At 40.8% G+C, this 21,909-nt stretch overlaps 4 protein-coding genes and 1 long non-coding RNA gene across 7 annotated transcripts; 2 read left to right on the plus strand and 3 right to left on the minus strand.

Moving 5' to 3' along the window:
- Positions 1–92: 92 nt before the first annotated feature.
- ap3m1 (adaptor related protein complex 3 subunit mu 1) lies at positions 93–5,429 on the minus strand. Its single transcript, XM_023410607.2, has 9 exons — positions 5,178–5,429; positions 4,538–4,815; positions 2,840–3,011; positions 2,603–2,740; positions 2,392–2,477; positions 2,141–2,274; positions 1,808–2,015; positions 1,315–1,459; positions 93–1,205 (listed from the first exon to the last, which is right to left on the minus strand). The coding sequence occupies exons 2-9, from the start codon at positions 4,808–4,810 to the stop codon at positions 1,105–1,107; spliced, it is 1,257 nt and encodes a 418-aa protein (XP_023266375.1). The 5' UTR covers positions 4,811–4,815; positions 5,178–5,429; the 3' UTR covers positions 93–1,104.
- A 1,229-nt stretch (positions 5,430–6,658) lies between these two features.
- On the plus strand, positions 6,659–16,264 carry adka (adenosine kinase a). 2 transcript variants are annotated; one of them, XM_023410601.2, is made up of 11 exons: positions 6,659–6,808; positions 9,142–9,216; positions 10,569–10,622; positions 12,715–12,790; positions 12,904–13,076; positions 13,165–13,273; positions 13,547–13,717; positions 13,844–13,879; positions 13,980–14,094; positions 14,216–14,302; positions 14,406–16,264. In XM_023410601.2, exons 1-11 carry the CDS (start codon positions 6,717–6,719, stop codon positions 14,528–14,530), a joined length of 1,113 nt encoding a protein of 370 aa, XP_023266369.1. In that variant the 5' UTR covers positions 6,659–6,716; the 3' UTR covers positions 14,531–16,264. The 2 variants fall into 2 exon arrangements, with proteins under 2 accessions (XP_023266369.1, XP_023266370.1); XM_023410602.2 differs by lacking the exon at positions 6,659–6,808 and adding an exon at positions 7,637–7,793.
- Positions 16,118–17,981, minus strand: LOC111658186 (dual specificity phosphatase 29). Its single transcript, XM_023410603.2, has 3 exons — positions 17,803–17,981; positions 17,483–17,706; positions 16,118–17,370 (listed from the first exon to the last, which is right to left on the minus strand). Exons 1-3 carry the CDS (start codon positions 17,979–17,981, stop codon positions 17,147–17,149), a joined length of 627 nt encoding a protein of 208 aa, XP_023266371.1. The 3' UTR covers positions 16,118–17,146.
- LOC147818865 (uncharacterized) lies at positions 17,473–18,033 on the plus strand. The gene is made up of 2 exons (XR_015437525.1): positions 17,473–17,550; positions 17,818–18,033. It is a non-coding gene; the product is annotated as an uncharacterized LOC147818865 (long non-coding RNA).
- Positions 18,034–19,473: 1,440 nt separating this feature from the next.
- LOC111658205 (dual specificity protein phosphatase 13B-like) lies at positions 19,474–21,847 on the minus strand. Of its 2 annotated transcripts, XM_087175228.1 has the most exons (6): positions 21,723–21,847; positions 21,412–21,629; positions 21,070–21,286; positions 20,845–20,967; positions 20,541–20,758; positions 19,474–19,776 (listed from the first exon to the last, which is right to left on the minus strand). In XM_087175228.1, the coding sequence occupies exons 1-6, from the start codon at positions 21,845–21,847 to the stop codon at positions 19,544–19,546; spliced, it is 1,134 nt and encodes a 377-aa protein (XP_087031354.1). In that variant the 3' UTR covers positions 19,474–19,543. The 2 variants fall into 2 exon arrangements, with proteins under 2 accessions (XP_087031354.1, XP_023266399.2); XM_023410631.2 differs by lacking the exon at positions 20,845–20,967.
- Positions 21,848–21,909: the final 62 nt, after the last annotated feature.

Here is a 21,909-nt window from a genome sequence, read left to right on the forward strand (position 1 = left end):
CATGTGAACCACATTTCACAGCCACAAATGTTGAGATATTTCAGTCAGGTCCAAACTACCGGATTGGCTTAAAAAAAGCACACATAAACACATTATTTTAAAGCTTTTATAAGACATCTTATAGACTAAAATACAGATTCAACTTCATACAAGAGCTTTAAGTAGTATTTTCCACATGGACAATTGATTGTGCAAATGCTGTGCTGAGTTAAGAAGTTGCATTCAAGATTAGGTGAGGATCTTGTAGATTTCTGAGTGCTTCTCATACAACTGTTCCCGACAGACTGCCTGAATCACTAGCTCATCTCTGGGCCCTGCAGATTGTTGTACTTCCTAAGTCAAATTTTGTACCTTAAATATAAGATATATTTACGATATACTTCCCTCAGTTCTTGAAAACATGCAGTTTGTGCTGTAGTGTGTGCTTTACAAAGCACTTAAACCTACTCATAGAAGGCCACATTAAGAGTGAATGCGTGCAAAAAATACCTGCACTAAAGACAGTGCCTCAAGATACACTGCAGCTACTCAGAAAGTAGATACGTTAGATTTTTTTCAAAAATAAACGTGTGTATAAAACTGGCTACCTTTTATTGTGTAAAATGGTTTTCAAAGGCATTATTGCTTTCTCTTTAGGCAACATGCAAGTAAGATTGTGACGGTGTGTTGAAGTAGTGAGAAGCAAGGCAGTGAGCTGTGAGTGTCCCTTTTCAAAGTAAAATATTCCCCATAGGCAACACTCAGAGGGTGTTCAGCAAAAAAAAGAAAAAAAGAAAAAAGAAAAGAAAAAATATTAAAAAGAGGAATGGTTCATACAATGCAGCATAATTAAACTGGATAGAAACTAATAGCACTTCAACAAGGTCACACTGATTATTAAGGCATCCCTTTTACAGGCCACAAATACCATCCAGTCACATATATGTAATGCCAAACACATAATAAATAACTGTTAGAATGCAAAATCGTTCATTAATAACAATGAGGCGGAGGATATATAAGACTTATTGGAGAGCTGACATAGCGGTGTGTGTAGCAACCTTGCCTCCTATTTGGCACATTGAATTGTTGACCTTTGGCCTCTGGCAAATTGACAATTATTACTCAGGTCCGCACTTGGAATTTCCCCGCTTTAGTCACATATTTGACCCCTTTAAAAGGCTTGTACTTCTCTCCGTACATGTCAAGACGACTCACCTTCAGACCTGTGCAGAGGAAAGAGAAGCAAAAGTGTGAAACAGCTGGAAAGTGCAAAGCAACTACATCCAGAGAGAAAGAATGTGTCTAAAAAAGCGCTGACTAGTTTAAGATTACCTGATATGGCCAGCTGCTGTATCTTCAGGTCGATGTTGAGTGAGGGGTTCTCTTCAGGTTTGGGGGCTCCAGCCTGCATACTCAGACTGCCTTTCAGGTTAGGAAGCTTCTGGGGGTTCAGTTTCCCAATGTCCCAAACCAACACCTAAGAAAACATAAACATGCTCAGAGCGAGGACAATGAAACAAAACAGATTTCATTTTTTGTTTTATTCTCCCTCTATCACTACAAGTTCTGATCAACGTTCCTTCATGACCATGTGCAAAAGGATAATTCATATTTTTAAAATAGAAAATCACATGCTTTCACGGACAGTTTTAACGTTACATTATCGACTAATTTAACACCTACAAGCTAGGAAGGTAACTTTGTTGGGAATCATTTGATAGTACCGAAAAAAAACTGAGCAGTGTGATGGACACTGAAGGCATTCTCATTTTAAACACACCTACTATGTCACTGCTTGGGGGCAACCTTGTATGTGGTCGGTTACCTTGGTAGCGAGGTCATAGGTGTAGTTTCCCTGTGTGGCTGTGAGGTTGGTACTGAGCACAGTTTTAGGCATATGGACAGTGACCATAAGGCCCTCCACCGTCTTCCCCATGGTCTGCTTGGGTCCGATCGTGATGTCCAGGCGGCCACAAGGTCCCGTCTCAAAGAAATTGATGTTCTGCTTCACGTACACTGGAATGGCTACGAGACTGAGGACGGAGACAGACAGGATTGAGCACAATGCCAATAAACAGAATAAACTACACGAAAATAAGTTCATAATTCATACCTGCTTACTAGTCATACATAAACTGATAGATTTAATTTCGCTTACTTCTGAGAGCTGACGTGATACGTCATGAGTGTGAAGTTCCCATCTGGCGGGATGAAAGAAAGGACACGCTCCGACTCCCAGCGCTTAAACCGCACACACGGGTGGAAACTCACGTCATCGAGAAGACGAGGATTCTGTCACCAAAAAAGCAGCAGCAACAACAACAACAACAACAACTGGTGACTTTTTACACTTGCAGAAACGCACAAGCAGACCCCAAGAAACACAGTGCTGCGGGGAAATGAACCCACCATAAAGGACAGAGTCAGGTCAGGCATCCCAGTGAGTCTTACGCAGGCTTCAATTACACCCTGGATCTCTGCAAATACTGTTGTGCCTTAAAGAGAAAGATTAAAAGGAGATGCAAGCATGTTTAAAGAGTCACCACATCCAATCATATCCAACATTTGTGCCATGAATACACACTTAATCTATGGTGATCAAACAAGTGGCTGGCTGTACCTGATTTGTCCAGAATTGCATCTATTTCCTCTATCACATCAAAATATGCCTCGTTATTGGTGTATTTAACACCAGCTCGCCTCCATGGGATATTGGACAATTGCCCTGTTGGCAACGTATCTCCAACATTACTACCTCCTAGAAAACACACAAAGAAAGCAAAAACATTAATGTGCACACAGGTTTTTATTTCAAATTTGGTTGTTAGGACAATATATATCAGGGTGACGTGTGTACCTGTGAGCGTGTTGACGACTGATCGCAGGATGGTGGGAGGCCTGATCATCTCTTTGAGGACGTTGGACTCTGTTGCTAGTGGAAAGCCATTGTCCAGCATCTCCTCCAACAGCTCGTACACCGTCACCACATTGTCCTTGATTATAACTTCTGAGCATTCTCCAAAGTAGTCCTGAGGATGTGGCATACTAATGTATACTAAATGTGCACATGCAGTACGTTCGATATACTGAATTTGAGAGTGTGTTGTTTCTGCAGTGAGTATAGAATAAAGCAGAGGTTCTCAAGCTTTTACACATCAAGGAACCATAAACTGACACAAATTAGATCACGGACCCCCATTTGTCCCTCAGTCCCCCATCTGACAGTGTTTGAAACCCATGAACCAAAATAGTCATACAAAAAGAAAAGAAAATAATCATTAAATAAGTATCATTATTATTACTCTTTTCCCTGGGGACCCCCCTAAAGCACTCCACTTTGGGAACCACTGGAATAAAGCAACATACTTTACTACTAAAGGGAAATTCTGCAACACTTTCACACACAGATGTCGGCCACCCTAACTTCACACTGTGAAACCATGTGCAGTTTGCTTTAACATGTGGCGGCTGCGAGTAGCTCCTCCATTTCCTTTGTACTTTGCATATGAGGAAATACTATACATACAGCAGCACACTCAAAAGCAAGTACACAATCAAGCATTTTTAGTATGCACTGTACATCGACTTTGGAAGGCACTTAATTCTGTTGCTTTTCCAGTGTGAACACACGACACACTCAAAACACTCCTGTTCACACATCACATTAAAATGCATCATAGGTGATTTAAAAAAAAAACAAACAAAAAAACAAACAAGTCCAGCACAATAAAATCATGGTGGACACACTGCAGCTCAGTTCAACCAAAATATATACTGGGATCTGTTACCACATTTAGGCCGCTGCAGTGTAAATTAATTCTGCAACTAAATGATTATTTACATTAACAATTAATTTATGATTACTTTCTCAATCAGTTAAACATTTGGTCTATAAAACATAAAAAACTAATAAAAATGCCTGTGACAATTTCCTGTAGCACAAGATTGTGTCATCAAATTGCTCGTTTTGTCCAACAAGCTCTCCAGAAGCTAAAGATTTTCAATTTCCTATTACACAAAACAGTGTTTCCAAAATTATTAGGCTTGTTACCTCATAAAACTAAGATGTGTCTACTTCATCGCAACTGAGAGAAGTTTACAAGTTACAAAATAAAGATAAAAAAAAATAAAGAGAACAAGAGTTTTCTGATGCTGTTGTGCTGACTTTCATTTTACTAAAATTCAGCATTGATCCTTTTTTTATTAGTTGCTTCTTTTATCATTGATAATGACTGATAAATATCGTGGGGTGGAGGTGTGTGAACTTTTTTGCAGCTTCTGGAGGGGGGCATGTCAGAAGAAGTTTGAGAACCACTAGTTTAACACAACAAGCCTTACAAATAGTGGGATACGGTTAAGAAAAGTTTTTTTTTTTTTATATATCTTTCACTGCATGTTTCTCTCTAGCTGTATGCTTAAGAGCAAATGTGTTCAGCAGCAAATGCAATTTCAGGGGAGTAAAATGTACCATCTAGACCACATCTACACACAATCTGCTCATACAGGACACAAAAAAAGAAGTCAGACTTATACATACTGGCATCGAAGAACAAACCTGAAATGTGTCTGCCACTCTGTGCAGGAACTCAATGACAAACAGTGGAGGCACCTCGGTCTGGATGACAGAGAGGAAAAAGAGCTTTCCCCTGTATATGCTGATGAGATAGTGGTGCGGGGTCTGCAGGACGGGCGGCACATTCTCCGGGTCGACTGCTTTCTCCTTCGCCTCGAAAAAGTAATCACACACACTCCGGCTGATGACACTCTTCCAGTGTTTCTCCAGGAAGATGTCTCCCGAGTGATTAATCAGGAACAGACTGTGAATCATCTCAGCTGTAACAATGAGGCGGTTGTAGTTAGTAGTAGTAGTAGTCCTCTGTTATTGACACAGAGGCATTGCACCAGCGGTTTGTAAAAACTTAAGCCCTCATCAATCGTTTGTTAGTCCACAAATCAAAACAACACAATGCAAATGTGATTGTTTTCAACATTTACCTACTGTCAATATGTCAAACTAACTTCAACCTCAGGTAATTAACCGGTTGGCTAGCAACCTGAGATTGGCAAGTTCCGACATTTCTTTTTTTTAACCATCATGCATCCTACCGCTTAAACAAAACAAACTCAAGGGCGACATGAAAGCACTAAACACAGGGTAATGTAGACAAAGTTTTATCTGTTGTTTAAAGTTTTACCTGCTTACTCCAGCTGACTGTGCCAAGAGTATGTTACTCGGTGCCAATATGGCAGAAAAGTGTGAGCTGCTGTGGAGACGCCTGCAGATCTAAGCACACGTAAACGCAACGTAGTCACGAGTACATGTCGACAAACAAAAACAATAAGTCCCAAACCCGATTAGTACAGTACTGACATATATTGTAGGCTGTTCAATATTAACCGACACCATTGTCAACCTGATCGATACTTTCAGAGCAAAGTTTAACGCTTTTTTAATCAGGCGACGTTCGTGGGCAGCTAGTTCTTATTGTGTTTCCCTGAGTGGAGCCTGTCAGGTGTTTGTGCTGTCACTCTTTTCAGGATAACGCACATTTTAGCTGCTCGGTGGGGATGTGGCAGACCAAATATCCTAAACCTGAACTCTCATTAAGGTTTCAAATGTAAGAATGCAATCAGCTGCCATCATATGATGCAGACATATATAAAAACCTTTATTTGACCTTATAATACAAAATCTTCATAGGAACAATTATTACACAAATTTAACAACACTAACGCTACAAAAACCAACATCTAGTATTTCAACTTAATTTGGAAATCTTTTACTGAACCTTAAAGTGAGATCCATGAGAGAGATGTGCTACAATTTACAAAGCAAAATTGTAACCAGGGCCTCAAAAGACCAGCTCTAGTTGGGTTTCCATCAACTCCTAAGGGAAATATTTGTCTTTTAAACTACTAAGTAGTAAATGCTCCATTATGTTCACCAACAATTATTACTTTGTCTTTCTGCAGTGTGGTGCTGGATATTGCACAGTGGAGTTTTCCCCCCAAAAAACAGCTTGTAAACAATATGATTCTGTTGGCAAAGTGTTATTTACACAAATGTAAAATTGTAAAATCAACCTCCTGTAAAAGACAAAAGACAAAAATTCACTAAACTTCTAGACTCCTCAGAAATGTATTTTAAGTTAAACCTTCCACATATGTCTTGATTTATATAGTTTATTTTTCATAAACATTACTTACTTACTATTTGTATTTTACTTCTTCATTAAAGTTACTATTTAAGCATTTCGTTTTTTATGCATCATGTGGAATACATTACACTCAAGCTCTCGGTTCATTTGAATAAGTGCCTTTCCTGTTGGCAGCTGCTTTGAATTAAATCAAATTTGGGACACTTTATTCATATCCTGCACTGCACTGCAATTTCCTTCTACTGTTTTACTCTTATTTTTTTCTAGCCTTATATTACATTTTACTATTTCAAATCCTATTCATGTGGTGACATTTGCCACTGTCTTAATGACTGTTATGTCTAATGAAGCACTTTTTGGCCTTGTTGCTGAAAAGGTGTTATACAAATAAACATCCCTTGCCGGGTCGCTGAAAAAGTGAGCGGCCACTTTCAACTCAATGTAAGACTTGTGATTGGTGGAGCTCTGCCGGGCCTGCGAGGCAACACTCGGGGAACAAACTCCCTAAGATCTGTTAGCACGACCGCATTTTCATACCGGTTAAGGTGATTGCAACGTGCTCCTGTCTTGTCAGCCATGGCTTCTGAAGAACCTAAAGCAAAGAAACTTAAACTTTCAGAGGAGGAGAAGAAGGAGTCTCCGACCAAACAGACTCCTGTCAAACTAAGGTGACCGAAAGATTAAAAAAAAAGAAAAGAAAAAAGCTAATAAACTGGCTGTTGAGGAGACACGACCCTCATCCGTGTTGTTTGAATGCTAATGTGCGCTCAAATCTTTAGTTTGCAGTGTTTACATGCATATATTATGAATGCTCGAGTTTGAAAAATATGGAGTTTCTTGAGCTCATTAAATATTTGTATGAAGTGCTACCAAGGTGGGGAGCAGACGTCGTTTGTATGGGACAGTGTAAAGTCTCGGTGCAGTTACCATTTAACATGCACGTGCAGCTAATAACAGTTAGCTGGTTGTAAAATAGGGTGTCGGGAGCATTTAGACACCGCTGTTGTCCGTTTACTCTAGCAAGAAGCCTTTTGTTCAGGTGTGTGTGCCAATATCTAATCTAAGTTCAACGTGACCACCGCCTGCCCCTGCATGTTTTAAAGCTGCAGGAAGAAATACTTGAACTGATCCTGGGCGCTCCGTCCATTCAGTGCCAAGGATTGCTGCAGAGAAAGCTGGTCTGAGCCATCCTGTACCGGCTCCCAAAACAATGATTTGCGGAACAGTCACATGGTCGTGAATATGCAATGTTTTTTTTTCTTCCTGCAAAAGTCTTAATCGGGCAAAGTGTATTATCCGGCTGAGACCTGCAGTTATATGTCACATATCATGGTGTCTCTGTGATCAGCACGCTCCTCACGGCGTTATTTAGCCTCAAAAGAGTGAGTGGATTGAAGCGAGACTCGGCAAAACAAGCCAATCACCAGATAGAGACAGACCGCCTTGGACCTTCCTCTTTCAGATGCCTCCAATCAGTCAGTCCCGAGTGGGAGGAGCTGTGGTTGCAGGGGTAAATCGATCTGCCCCCACACTGAGCTGAAATTGTGAAGTTTTTCAATGCTTAGCTCTTTCTGAACCGGTTTTTAGGTTGCTCAACAGGTCTGTCAGTACCTAGCTGTTACACAAAGAGAGGGACACCATGTCTTCTGCAAGGTAAGACCACGTTGACATACAGGGAACTGATCTAAATACCGGCATTGGTTCTGGTTTAGTGTAATTGGCAGCAGAAGCCCAGTTATCACCTGACTGCACATTGCCAGATGTATATGCTGTAGGAAATAATAGTGGGGCTGTGGCATCTGCCACATAGGTTGATGCATTCCCTTTGTTTCAGCTGGTCACTCCCTTTGCATTTTCGAAAGCCTTCTTCCACGTTGCATCTTCTCGCTGCATTAAATCTTGTCCTTGGGGTGATTTGTAGAGAGAAAGGCTGCAGGGGAAAATATGTTAGCACATGTTCATGCGGTGGCATCTGTCCAACGCTGTGTTCAAAGACCTGCTCCATCTGGGGTTCTCCCAGAAACACAGATATGAAGGCAACGCCAAGACACAGATATGATGCATGTACTGTTAAATTGCCATACTATAATGGCTTGGAGCTTTTGCAGTAGTACTCACAGATAATTTAGTGTTTGCTTATAGGAAAGTTTCAGACTCACTGGCTTTAACTGTTTACTGATGTGTAAGATAAGTTCCAGTGGGAATGTCATGTGTTGACACAAAGTGCAGAGGTGCTTGTCGGTCGCTGTCTCATTTTGTTGAGCCCCAGTGGTGGGAATCTCGCCATGCTGTTTTGAGAATAATGTTTTTTTTCGCTATCACAAGACTAGAATTTGCAACAGTATGCGCTCAGTTGTTCGCCTCAGGAAAGACCGCACTGAACAAATACAGAGAGACACAGCAGTGGGCTGTCCTCTCCTCCCTCGCCTTGCACTGAATATCATAACATGGTTACATGCTTGACTGACTGGGTGTCTCACAGCCGACCACATTCATATCGTTTTGTAATATTAGTTGATGAGCGTTTCCAATCTATGACTCATATATGTGTTATTTCCGCTTTTCTGTCTGTGTTCTTCTGGGACATTTAAATCATGTGATGAAGTCACATGAAAACAAAGCTGTGGGATTTGCAAATTAATGTTCAACACTGGGATAGAAACCGAGAACACTCGATGCAGAGAAAACATACATTTTTAAGTCCATGAAATTTTCTTCTCTACAAACGAGGGATGTCTGCTATTTTAATGAATCAACCAACCAACCAGTTTAAAGAAGCTGTAACTGATTATAACTGTGACTGAACAGTTAAATTATTAAGAGCAGCTTCAGACAGTAAAGACAGACAGTTCAAGAAAACATGGATTGTACAAGATGTCTCCTTATTCCTGTCATGCCATTTTAAGTCAATGTCGAAAACACAAATTGATGTGAGATAGCTGTTAAAACCAAGCTTTCTAGAGCTGTGCTTTTCTTTTAACATGTAGCCTTTATGTTTCAGCGCTAATTCACTCTTTGGAATGGGAAACCCCTTATTGGACATCTCTGCTGTTGTGGACAAAAACTTCTTGGACAAGTAAGTTAAAGGACTGAAGCAGTGGAATAAAAATGTTGTCACTTAAACTATCGTCATCAGTGGTTGTAGTCCTCCCTGCTGATTGGCTTAGAAATACCCAGAGTGGTTGTAAACTGTGACCCAGTAGTTGCACGGGTGACTCCTCAAAAGTAAATTTAAATGAAAAATATTAACATTAATTCACATATTAATATACATAATTTATACTAACCCTAGAATATATAGGTAAAAGAAATATTAAAAATATATTGTATGAATTCTGCTTTGTTAAAGACTTGGAGCCTAAATCCATTTTTTTATGCTGCTGTAAAATCTCCATAAAGCACAGTCACAATCATATTAAGTGAAATATGTGAGGCCGACCATAAGAGACAGAGGCTCTATGATGTAATATGATCAATGGAGATACAAGATAATGATGAGATGAGATTGCAGAGCACAGGAAAGAGCAGTGCTTTCTAATGAGAGCTGTATGTCCAGCAGATACACTGCTTTGATATATTCTGAAATGAGACGGTGTATCCTACATTGCAGTGATTTGCAGTGGACTGTTTTCGCTGAGTGAAACAATCAGTGCCTCTCCCTGTTTTGTCTACATGTTCACATCACTAATGATCATTTATCAGCATAGTTAAATCACATCAGCACAGCCTTGAATGCCATAAGCAGAATGCAAAAAACTCAGGAATTCATCTTTTAAGTTTAATGTTGTGGTGCTGTAAAGGCAGTGACCCAGTAATTTTACCTACTTGCTTATTTATTTATTTATTCATTCATTTAATGATCATAAGTAATTCACCATCAGCAGAAACCTTCACAGTCAGATTTGGAGTATTCTGGTCTGTCCAAGCCTCGTCACAGTTGACCAGGTCAAAGGACTCCTTTGGGTTCCAGCTCAGAGTCCACTCTCAACTCCTTGCGTAAACCCCTGGATTAGAGCTAAACCAGCCGACCACAGCTCTAATTCAGTCTCACATAGAATAAACCAGGACTAAAGCCGCACCGTAATCCCCAACCTACCTTTGACTTTCAAGGAAACTACTCTCTCTTTAGCATTATTTACCAACATGCTGATTTGAACTGAGTGATGATAGCGAGTAACAAAGGCAGTCTCACAGTTTCTCAGTGCCTTTCACTGTGATGTGATAGCTGGAAATTTCATTAATCACATTTTCCACAGAAGTGACCAACCCATTTGGCAGCACTGCCATCGTGTCTGCAACGTTTACCCACATAAACATAATCCAGACTCTTATTGTGTGGGTTCGAATGAGCAGGGTTTGATTCAGCATATGTTTCTGTTGACTTGGAGAAACTAATGCCACATTTTTTCTTCTTTTTATCATTTGCAGGTACACTCTGAAACCCAATGACCAGATCCTGGCAGAGGACAAACACAAAGCGCTGTTCGTATATCCTATACCTTAACATTTAATGTAGAACATTGGTTGTGAGAGAGCTCTTACACATATATGTCTGTGTCCTCATTGAGTTAGCTCCTCTCTGCTCCGGAGCGGGCCAGTCAAAACAGGCACACACCAGAAATCACCACAATTGACCTCCGTTACTTTATAGATGGCCAATGGCAGAGCAGCAGACCTGGCAGAGAGAGGGTCTCAGCCAATAGTAAACCAGGACACTTCACCTCCCAGTCCCTATGAGACAAGAGCCAGAAAGCAAACATTTAACAGCAGGAGATAAGAAAGTCATGAGTTACTGTGGGTGTGAGAGAGGATTGCTCTCATGTATTCTGACTTTACATTTACACTCTCTGTTATTCAGGATGATTGACATTTGACAGTTAAATTAAAAAAGATAGATGCAACTTTTGTATAACAACTATAGACTATTACATCTAAATATATACGAATCATTAATGTCAAGGGAGATTTTTACTCATGATGTTGTCAGGAGCTTAGTGGGTAGAGAGGGTGACTTAATAAGTGCAAGTGGAAATACTTAAGGGACACAATGAAACAATTTATTTATAAAAAAAAAGAAAAAATAGAAAAAGTCGCCCACGTGTCATTTTTTCTCCATCTCCCAGATGTCTCATCTGCAGCATCTGGCTCAGTCTCAGGACCTTTAACAGCAGTCGACCTGTTCTACTGTCCGATGGAACATTTGAACGACTTCTCTCACACATTCTCATAAACCACACAGATGTATGTCCGTGTGCGGGTTGATATGACTGCTATATTTAGATCACATAACATGGCGAATGAGAGAGCCCTAAGCAGAACATCAAAGCGCTGCTTCAGTCATTGTGTTATGTAACAGGCGTAAATGGCTCAAATAGTATAATCAATGATCAGTCATGCGCATACTGTATATTTTACCTTCAAGAAATATTTTGCATAGAGTACAGTCTGACACCAAATGAGGTTACCGGCCATCAAGCTACATCCATCACCATGCACACCACAGGGGTGGACACAATAAAACTAAGCTAACCAAGTACAGGCTGTAGCTTATATTTTCTGTGCATCTAATTCTAGGCAAGAAAGCGAGAAGGTGTATTCAGCAAAATGTTGCAACTATTCCTTTTACAATTTGGCGAGGCCTTCAGCGCCAAACAGACGCATTTTGGTCATTACTCAAAAATGTTTAATGTCAGTACCCGGCCATAATTGATACTTTGTCTGTGGTGAGGTTTTAAACCTTGAACTCGTTTAGCACTCAAACAGCATCCCACAGAAAGATATTGTAGGCAGGGCTTTCCACAAGGATATGGAGTAGCCAGCCAGTGGGAAAAATGGCCAGCTATGGTGGTCCGGGGTTTTCCCTCACAGAAAAACTTTGGCCGCAAAAGCTCGAGTATGGGTCCCTGATCTTAATTAGTGTATATTTTAATGAGTTTGCATTGTAAACATGTAGTGAATTCTTGTTAAAAGGAAAACTTGGTACATTACTGCAGGAAGTTCCATTATGTCATACTTAACTCATAATTGGTCAAAAGCAAAAAATATAAAATCATTTTAAGATATTTTAAACTGAAACTAAAATTACAGAGTGAGGCTGAGCAATAACCTGTAGACATGAGTCATGTTCGTTGATTCATCGAGTGGCCTGTCTAATGAGGAAGTCCCCTTACTGTGCAGTCGATGCCGTTCTTAATGTAATTTGTCATGAATTGCTTTGTTAATATTTGTCACACAATGAAGACAGCTTTCTGCTCTCTACTTGGCGGGACACAACCTCTCAGCGGATTGCACACACAGTCATAGAGCCTGTGGGGGCAGGATACAGACAGGCACGCTTCTCTGTTGTCATGCTGGCATTGTTTTGAAGTGATTGGTAATAATCAAAAAATTTAAATGCACAGCGAATCTCAACAAGTATTTACAATTATGGACTTAAATGAGTAGTCGGCTGTTTGGCTGCAGCCAGTGTTTATCAAAAACTCTAGGTTTCAGTTTTGCAGAAGTGAACGAATTTTATGTATCTTCCTTTTGAAAATATGAATTAGAAGAATGGCATGTTTGTCTCTCTGTGTAGATTTGATGAGCTGGTGAAGTTGAAAGTTGAGTACCACGCTGGAGGAGCCACACAGAACTCTATAAAGATCGCTCAGGTCAGTCATGTACACACAAACTCACTCACTTCCTGTTCTGTCACCACACAAATACTTTGTGAAATTTTTGCTGTAGTCAATCGACCAGTGCTGATCAGAGCTGTGTTCTGTAGTGGATGATCCAAGAACCCCATAATGTGGGCACGTTTTTTGGCTGCATTGGCAAAGACAAGTTCGGAGAGATCCTGAAGCAGAAGGCTGAAGAGGCCCACATCGACGCCCACTACTACGAGCAAGATGAGGAGCCCACAGGGTCGTGCGCCGCTTGCATCACCGGAGATAACAGGTGGGTAATCCAAAAAATACACATTTGTTTACTCATTATAATCTTTATCCGTCTGTAACTCTCCATCTCTGTTGTTTTCTCCTCCCAGGTCTCTGGTAGCTAACCTAGCTGCTGCTAACTGTTATAAGAAGGATAAACATCTAGACCTGGAAGAAAACTGGAAGCTGGTGGAAAAAGCTAAAGTCTTCTATATTGCTGTGAGTAGTGTGCTAAACCAATATATGGTGTGTTGTGCCATTTACTTATGATATTCAGGTCAACTCACGTACTATCACTTCACCTTTGTACCCATGTGTGGCCATCAGAGGACCCACGGGGGGATTTCCAGACATATTAATGTTCATTAGAGCCCATCAAGATATAAAAATCAGATCAGTCTTGACCCAGTGTCCTTCCTTCCTTCCTTCCTTCCTTCCTTCCTTCCTTCCTTCCTTCCTTCCTTCCTTCCTTTCTTCCTTTCTTCCTTCCAGGGTTTCTTCCTGACTGTCTCCCTGGAGTCCATCCTGAAAGTGGCGAAGCACGCATCTGAAAATAACAAGATATTTTGCCTGAACCTCTCTGCGCCATTCATCTGCCAGTTCTTCAAGGACAACCTCATGCAGGTTATGCCCTACGTTGATGTGCTGTTTGGCAATGAGACGGTAAGCCAGACTGTCACTGCACATTTTTCACATACCCTCTGTATTGAGCACACATGCTTGTGTGGTACTTCATGCACGTATTTATGTAAAATATAAATCTTGGCTTTTTTTTTTTTGGTTCCTCAGGAGGCAGCTGCATTTGCTAAAGAGCAAGACTTTGAGGTGAGTGGACTGATGGTCTCATTGAGCATCTGCACATCTCTAGTGCTGCAATTTCTTGTGTATTATGAACTGGTTGTGTTAATGCGTATTTTCTCTGTAGACCAAGGACATTAAGGAAATTGCCAAGAAAGCCCAGGCTCTTCCCAAAGACAACACAAAGAGACAGAGGATTGTAGTGTTGACCCAAGGGAAGGATCAAACCGTTTTGGCCTCAAGTAAGATTTAATGTTTTTCTTTCTTTCTTCTTTCCTTATATTACTTTAATTTCTCCCAGTGTCTTTTCTTCTTGTAGACATATGCTGTAGAAGTCAAATTTTTCTTCTCATGTCTGTTCAGGTGACAAGGTCGAGACCTTCCCTGTACTGAAGATTGACTCCAAGGACATCGTTGACACAAACGGTGCAGGTGATGCCTTTGTAGGAGGTAAGCTTTCCTTGTGTTTTCAGGTGATAACATTACTTGATTGCTTTGAGTCTTTCCTGTGTTTTCTCTGGATTTCTGTGACAGCGTTTCCTCTGCGATGCAGGTTTCCTGTCTGAGCTGGTCCAGGAGAAACCTCTGCATCAGTGCGTGAAGGCCGCACACTACGCCGCCAACGTCATCATCAGACGAGCAGGTTGTACCTTCCCAGAAAAACCTGATTTCAACTGACACACTTCCGGACAACTTTTCCTTCAGCCCGCGGCCTCATGCTCACCCTGCCATACACAACTCTGACACATAAGCTCCACTATTTTCTACAAATACTACCCTCAGTTCCTGTAATGGTTTTTTTTTTTTTTTTCAGCCACCCGTCCGTTATTTTTCAATCCATCCACACGTAAATTCTCACCAATTGTTGGTTTGGTGCCCTGTCTCTGTGTCCTCCACATGGTGCCACTAGAGGATCATGGGCCAATACAAGGATTTATTCATACATAAATGACCATAAAGGACTCACAATTACACCACAGCACTGGATAATTTTGGATCTAATAGAGAAATCATGCTTTCGTAGACAGGTTTTTGGGATTGTTTCTCAATGTATTTTGGCTCCGACACTGCCAGCATTTGCCGCACTGAAACCGATCACACTCTGCTCCGAATTCTCAAGTTGACGTCTCACAAGTCTGTTTTTTTTTTTTGTTTTTTTTCCTCTTCCTCCTTGAGACAGAATCAAAGCGCAAGAGGCTGATTCCACAATGGGAAGGACACATTATACACAAACAGAGGAATAAAGAATAGTGTCAAAGGAGGTTTTTGGATACGGCGTTGAAAACGTGCAGTAGTGATTTGTTTTAGATTTTTTTAAGATTAATAATTCCTAAATATGTGTTGTTTAGTTTTTAATTTAACAGGCCAGTTATTAAAAACCAAATGTCTTTATTTTAAGTGCACACTTTTAAATGCGTTGAAGCCTTTGCCCACGATGTCCTGTGATCACTGATAAACGTCACCTGCAATGTGTCATTGATACCCAGAAGTTACCTTCAGTGTCAGGATTGTGGAAGTTTGTATTGTTCGGGCAGGTGCTTCTAATAACGAGTGCCTTTTTTTTCCTTTCCGTGTGTGTAAATGTTGCTAAGTTGAAGTCTTGATGAGCAGAGGCCTACATGTGAACCTGTATTTGTCTGTGCAGGGAAACTTGCAGGCTAGACCCGTGATGGGCAACTAGTGGCTTGTGTGGCTGAAAATGGACATGTTACATCTTTAAAATGCATGTAAGGTAGCTGGCATTGTTGGAAAGAGATCATTATAGTCGAATGTTCTCTGTCAGAGGAATACAGTGGGCATTAAAATTGACCTGTCCTGTGTACTACCTGAATTAGTGGCCTGGTGTTGTTTCTGGGTGTGTCTTGATCTTTTGCAACGTCATAGAAAATGCAACCCAGCTTCAGCTCTGTCAGCTTTCCTAAATCAGACTTGAATGGAGTGGAAATACATCATCAGATTTTAATATTTTTGTTGCTGCTGTTACCTGCTGCAAATGGCAAATGAATGAATTTGGGTGGGAATCAAGGATGTGAGCTAAATTCAGCCTTAGACTTTGATGCGAGACCAAACATTTCAAACAACCTGAGTTTTGTGATATGTTGTGGTCTGTGCAACACACAAACATGAATTCAAATATTCTGAATATAAACATACTGTAAAATGTCATCATAGAAAAGAAACCTGTGCAGTTGTCTGAATACTACAAGAGATGTTTTGAAACTTGTGTATCTGCTAGATGTAAAATAATGTGTATTGTCCCTCCAGTTAATAGGCTGCTTCTTTATTTTTTCAAATACACCAAAAAGCCTCATGTGACCTTTTTATTACTGGTCTCAGCAAAACTCAAGTTGCACATCTGTGCTAGACCGTGATGCCTAAAACTGACAAATAAAACTTACAAGGTTGATCTTATTTCTTATTCACTTTTCTGTCTGGGTATTTTTATTGAATATTTAATAACTCTTTTAGGTAGTTTTATGATTCCCTCTGAGAATTTCCTAAGAAAAATATAATCCGAGGTAAGTAATAAGAGATCCACAGCATGTACTTTGCAAATCTGCGACTTCTTGATTACCATTAAAGTCCACAGTGCAACAAAATGCTTCAAGTCCGCATTAGTCAGTGAATATTGGATTCAATTTTCTTACCCCTCATTGTATGCTATACATCTAATCAGCACAATAACACAAGTAGAGCCATTTCAAGTCAGTGGCTACAGATCTAAAACATGATTTGTGGTTAAAAAATTTCTACTTACTGTGCTGGGCTGTGAACTGCAAGCGAAACCTGTCATTACACTTTCAATATTCACACACTTTGCAGATGTTTTCTTCCCATCAGTTTTCTGAAATATATATATTTTTAGATGTAAGATGGTGGAGTATGAGGCAGTGCTGAGGAAGTATCAGTGAGTGTAAACAATGGTTTGGTATATCTGAATCAGAATCACAGTTCTGCTGCTGGACACAGACACTGACCTGAGGCAGATGTGATTATTTCATTGTTATCTATACCGGGACATTTCTGCCCATTATCTGGTCTGGAGCTTTAAATTCAATTAGTACCCGCGCTGGCCTGTAGTATTCACTGAAAAAACATCACTAGGCCCTTGAGGGCACATTTGACATTTGAACTGTATGAGACCAACATGACTCATACAGCTGTTGTGAAAAACAGAGCAGCGTTTATTGCTACAATAGTTAAAGAAACATAAAGAAGACTTTTGTATACCTAAGATGGATTCAGGGAATAATGAGAGTTGTAAACACTGGCATATTATTAATCTATCATGTGCTATTGGTCTTGCATTTGTCTTTTTTCTCTGAGCCTCTCCTCTTGTAACGTGATGTCCAGGGCTCTGAGCTGTTTTAAGAATCCATGATTGGGCAAGATACAACGCCGCTGTCGCACATGCTCAATAGCATCCACCACAGTTAGGCTGTGTTTCATCATCAGGTATGCCAAGACCAGAGTCGCTGACCTGCTCCGACCCATTACACAGTGCACCAGCACTTTGTCTAGGAAAAAAGTCAAATAATATGGATTCAGTACAAACAAACAAGAGTGAAGCATTCTGGTTTTTCCAGAGAATGACTTTGATTTAAAGTTTTGGTTTCCTCCAGGACTCACTCTGTGGGTGACTGAGGGCCTCGTGGATGAACTGGGCTGCAGGGCAGAAGTACTGGGAGATATTGAAGGTGGGTTTGTCATCAGCCTCTACACCGTAGTACTGGATGTCCATGTCACCGTAGTAATCAGCACCAGTCAGCACATTATTAAACTTCCCCTCTGCAGCATTCAGGACATGTGTAATACCCAGATCCCTCAGGCCGGGCCGCTCCAGAGCCGTTTTCCTGTTTTCATGAAACACACAGACTCAGTATGCGGCTGTCATGAATTTTGACACTTGTACTGCAGAATTATGAAACCATCTCTGTGCATTTACTCACTCATCCCCGATGTAGACGCTGGGCCAGACCTGGTTGACATGGGCAAACTGAGCCCCACTCCCGCTCCAGAACAGCTGCTCCAGGTCTAATGTTCCTGGTGTGATGTAATCGCTGTCTGGGTCCACCTGCACCGCTGTGTACGGGTTTTTACCTCTGGACTTCACCACACAGGAGGACATGTTTCGCCCCTGCTGCCCAGAAAACACACACATCCCAGAACTAAATCAAAAACTGAAATAACATCTGCACATTGTTATGTGTTCAAAACTAGATGTAATATTAACACCTATTTATCATATACAGCCTTAGAGCTGCAATGATTAATCTATTTATCAATTAGTGAATTAGTTGATCAACAGGAAATTAATCAGCAGCAATTTTTACAGCTATTTAATCGTTTGATTCACTTTTAAATATTAATGACAAAATTCACCAGTTCCAGCTTTTTAAATGTGAACAGTGCTCTGTTTTCTTAGTTTTCTTTCCATGACATTAAACTTAGCTCAAACAGTCCCTCAGTTAATGAAGAAAATAATAGACAGATTAATCAGTAATGAAAATAATTGTTAATGGCAACCATATACAGCAATATACCGCACTTACCTATGGCAGACATATGGAGGATCTGTTTGACTGACATATTTAATTTTAAAAAGAATTCAGAAAATTATCAATTTCTACATAGATTTAATTATTAAGGATTTATACATAACTAAATAATACAATAAGTACATCAATTAAAGCTGGATTATTATTAGATACATAAAACCAGTGTGATAATATAGTTTTAAAATTTACGATAAAGTTAGAAATACTGTTTTTGTAAAGTGAATTTATTGTGATTTCCATTCAACAGCTCAGTTGTCAGTGCACTGCGGTGCTCTGGGGTTTGTGATAAAACTTCATTCATCAGCTGTTGGGCAAAATAAGAGCTTCTCTCAAACAAGTTCCAGTGACAGGCAGTGAGTTATAGTTACATATCATTTGTAACAGTAAGATCTCACTTATATGACTGTGGTAGCATTTTCTATTTTTTATAAAGATACTGGCCTGAACTATCAGGCCAAAAAATACAAGTACTATGGCAGGAAAGCATCACTTACCCCTTTCTTGTAACTGTTAAAAGTTATCCGTTAATCCGTTCCTGAGCGGGATCACTGACCAGCACCTCCACTTTTCCTCAGTGGACATGTGAGAATGTGTGTGTGTGTGCGTCTGCGGCCAAGCAGCATGAAAGCAGAATGCTAACTGCTCTCTCCGGCTCTGTGTTTAAGATGATATTTTTAGTCAGCTGGGCTACAACACCTGACTTCAACAACTTGACACACACGCACGCACGCACACACTCACAGATTCTTTCTCACAGCCTTCCTAATGTGATCTGAGTCCTTTAATGTGACAGCGATTACTCTTCCTTTAGCCTGCATGGTAAACAAATACACTGCACCGTGGGGCACAATGCCAAAAAACAAGAAGAAGTTTTAGTAAGAGTGGGGTGTTGCATCGTTTTCATCATAGGAATGTCACTAATGTGTGGACAGGTGTGGGGATCAGTTAGCATTTGTCAGGGCAGTTATTTCTGGAGACATAAAACTTAAGCATTCAGTTGTTAAATATTACTAATTGTTTCTGGGGCAGAGATAAGCTACGAGGCTGAGACAGAGACTGAGAGATGACACACATGACATTTCTATTTATCAGTTAATGTGAATTCCAATAAAACAGGTGCCTGTGGTTGTTATCAGGACATGTCAGCGTGTTCCTCTTCCTCTGTGAGCTGTCTGCTCTGGGGCCTGAGGCTCAGCTCCAGCTGTCTCAGCTGCTCCAGAAAACCAGAGTTGGGTCCAATGTCTCGGTTCAGACGCACAGCGATGATGGCGTCCACTAACGTCAGGCTCCGGCAGATCATCAGATACGCCAAAACCAGAGCTCCAGAGCGACTGACACCCATGGCACAATGGACAAACACCTTCCCTGGAAGATTCATTGATTATTAGATTTAGTAACACTAATTAGTTGATTAAAATGTTCAATACAAGACTGTACAGACCTCTTCGTCCCAAATCTAAAGGTATAGATACCAACACACACTTCTGAAGATTTTTTCTCCAGAATATGGCTGCATAAAATACATCCACAGACAGGTCACATGACATAGCTGAATACACCAAACACTGTGTGTGATATGCAAGTGTTTGTGTACTTAAATTATGTCTGATAAATGAAAACCCTGCCTGTTTACAGACCCTTTTAACAATGCATGCATCATGATAATTCGCAATTTGTGTTAAAAGTGTTAAATTAATGGTGAAAAAATAAATATTACAAGAGTACATGAGAGAGCTGACAGGACAAAATAGAATGAAGATATAATGTCTTCAGATTAAAGACTAGAGTGAAGGAAGTGATGAGTAGAGTGAAAGAGGAGGAAGAGGGAATCATTGCAGCTGAAGTCGATAAATAGATGAAGTTCAAAATAAAGAGAAAAAGAACTCATTGAGATTCTTATTAATGAAGATTCATTAATTTTGTATTGTGCAACATTAATTGTGTATGAGCTTCTTTGAAATTCCCTGACGTGTTTAAATAGGTTGGTATTAGCAGAAATAAAGCAGGAACTAATCTTGTAATACATTTTTATTTTATTTCTCACTATATTTTAGACGTGTTTGTCTTTGTGCAGTTATGTTGCTCTTTACGTTATGAATTCGCCCTTTCTGTCGTGTTTGCACACTGACCGTTTTTCTGAAGAGCACTGTCTATGAACTGTGCTGCCGGCCTGAAGAAAGGCTGGATGTTAAACTCTGGATGGTCTGCAGCCTCAACACCGTGGTATTCCACTCCAAGGTCACTGTAGAAGCGCTGGCCCGTGTTGATCCGGTGTCGACCTGCTGCGGCGTTCAGTATGTGAGTTACACCCAGAGACGAGAGTGTGGTTTTATCTCGTGCCACAGACCTGCAGACGCACACCACACACAAACTGAGTTGTTGTAATATCTTTTTAGAACATTTCGAGATGCTGGATGTGACTTTTCTACTTGCTCGTCTCCGATGTAGAGGTTTGGCCAGACTTGATTGACAGGTGCCACTGGCTTCCTGTTTGTCCAGAGAATTTGCCTCAGCTCTGTCAGAGAAGGTGCGATCTCCTCCTGGGTTAAGTGACCTCTGTAGCGATAAAAATGTGTGTGTGTGTGTGTGTGTCTGTGTGCATATGTGTGTGTATATGTTGATGTTTCTGGCTTTGCGTGTGTCTGTGTGTGTCTTTACAGTGTTTGGGCCTGTCGTCGCCTCCTCTTCTCCCTCTCCAGGCTCATGTCGAGGCTGCGGAGCTGCTGCAGGAAGCCTGGGTTGGGGGAGATGTCTCTGTGCGGCCTGACGGCGGCCACCGCCTCCTGCAGCCTCAGGCCCTCAACAATCATCAGGAAGGCCAGCACTAAGGTAGCAGAGCGGCTCACACCCATCAGACAGTGGACAAACACCCGTCCTGGGACAGGGACATTTGCTGTTATTATTTAATATGTTTATTGCTGAGGTCATACTTAAAGACTGATTTCAAATCCAGTCACACACACACACACACTCCGATAACTGTAAGTGTGACTGACTTGCCTCCCATGGCCAGTGCAGCTCTGATGTATCGTGCTGTTGGGTAGAAGAAAGGACTAAGGATGAAGTGTATTGCATCATCAGCCTCCACCCCATAATAATCCACTGTCATGTCTCTGTAGAAACGTGGGCCGGTGTTGACATGTTGACTTCCATGAGCAGCATTGACAATGTGAGTAATACCCAGACTGTGGAGAGTGCCCTTGTCACGAGCTGCCACCCTGAAACACAATCACACATTCATTTCTATATGAGTGAACGGTGTTTAAATAGATGCACCTTATGAGTCCGTATGTTATTGTGTGTGAACCTACTCGTTGCCTATGTAAAGGTTTGGCCAGACTTGATTGACATGTCCAGTGGGTCTTCTGTCTGCTAGCAGGAACTCCTGCAGCTCTGAGACAGAAGGAGGGTCATATGGTGGATCCCTAAGAGACATACTGTAATAACACACACACACACACACACACACACACACACACACACACACACACACACACA

Source organism: Seriola lalandi, unplaced genomic scaffold (genome assembly GCF_002814215.2).
Source record: "Seriola lalandi dorsalis isolate HSWRI2012SDOR001 ecotype SW California unplaced genomic scaffold, Sedor1 jcf7180002054426, whole genome shotgun sequence".
NCBI lineage: Eukaryota > Metazoa > Chordata > Actinopteri > Carangiformes > Carangidae > Seriola > Seriola lalandi.

Bases quoted from the DNA above. Each gene is read 5' to 3' on its own strand.
- ap3m1 (XM_023410607.2), bottom strand. From the start codon at position 4,810: ATGATTCACAGTCTGTTCCTGATTAATCACTCGGGAGACATCTTCCTG. The intron at 3,012-4,537 runs GTTTGTTCTTCG...CCACATCCTCAG, and splicing joins GAGTGGCAGACACATTTCAG to GACTACTTTGGAGAATGCTC. The intron at 2,275-2,391 runs GTGGGTTCATTT...TTTTGGTGACAG, and splicing joins ACCTGACTCTGTCCTTTATG to AATCCTCGTCTTCTCGATGA.
- adka (XM_023410601.2), top strand. From the start codon at position 6,717: ATGGCTTCTGAAGAACCTAAAGCAAAGAAACTTAAACTTTCAGAGGAG. The intron at 13,880-13,979 runs GTGAGTGGACTG...TTTTCTCTGTAG, and splicing joins CTAAAGAGCAAGACTTTGAG to ACCAAGGACATTAAGGAAAT. The intron at 14,303-14,405 runs GTAAGCTTTCCT...TCTGCGATGCAG, and splicing joins AGGTGATGCCTTTGTAGGAG to GTTTCCTGTCTGAGCTGGTC.
- LOC111658205 (XM_087175228.1), bottom strand. From the start codon at position 21,847: ATGTCTCTTAGGGATCCACCATATGACCCTCCTTCTGTCTCAGAGCTG. The intron at 20,968-21,069 runs GTAAAGACACAC...TTATCGCTACAG, and splicing joins CGACGACAGGCCCAAACACT to AGGTCACTTAACCCAGGAGG. The intron at 20,759-20,844 runs GCAAGTAGAAAA...GTGCGTCTGCAG, and splicing joins AACCTCTACATCGGAGACGA to GTCTGTGGCACGAGATAAAA.
- LOC111658186 (XM_023410603.2), bottom strand. From the start codon at position 17,981: ATGTCCTCCTGTGTGGTGAAGTCCAGAGGTAAAAACCCGTACACAGCG. The intron at 17,707-17,802 runs GTGAGTAAATGC...TCATGAAAACAG, and splicing joins AGCGTCTACATCGGGGATGA to GAAAACGGCTCTGGAGCGGC. The intron at 17,371-17,482 runs GTGAGTCCTGGA...CTTTTTTCCTAG, and splicing joins GGCCCTCAGTCACCCACAGA to ACAAAGTGCTGGTGCACTGT.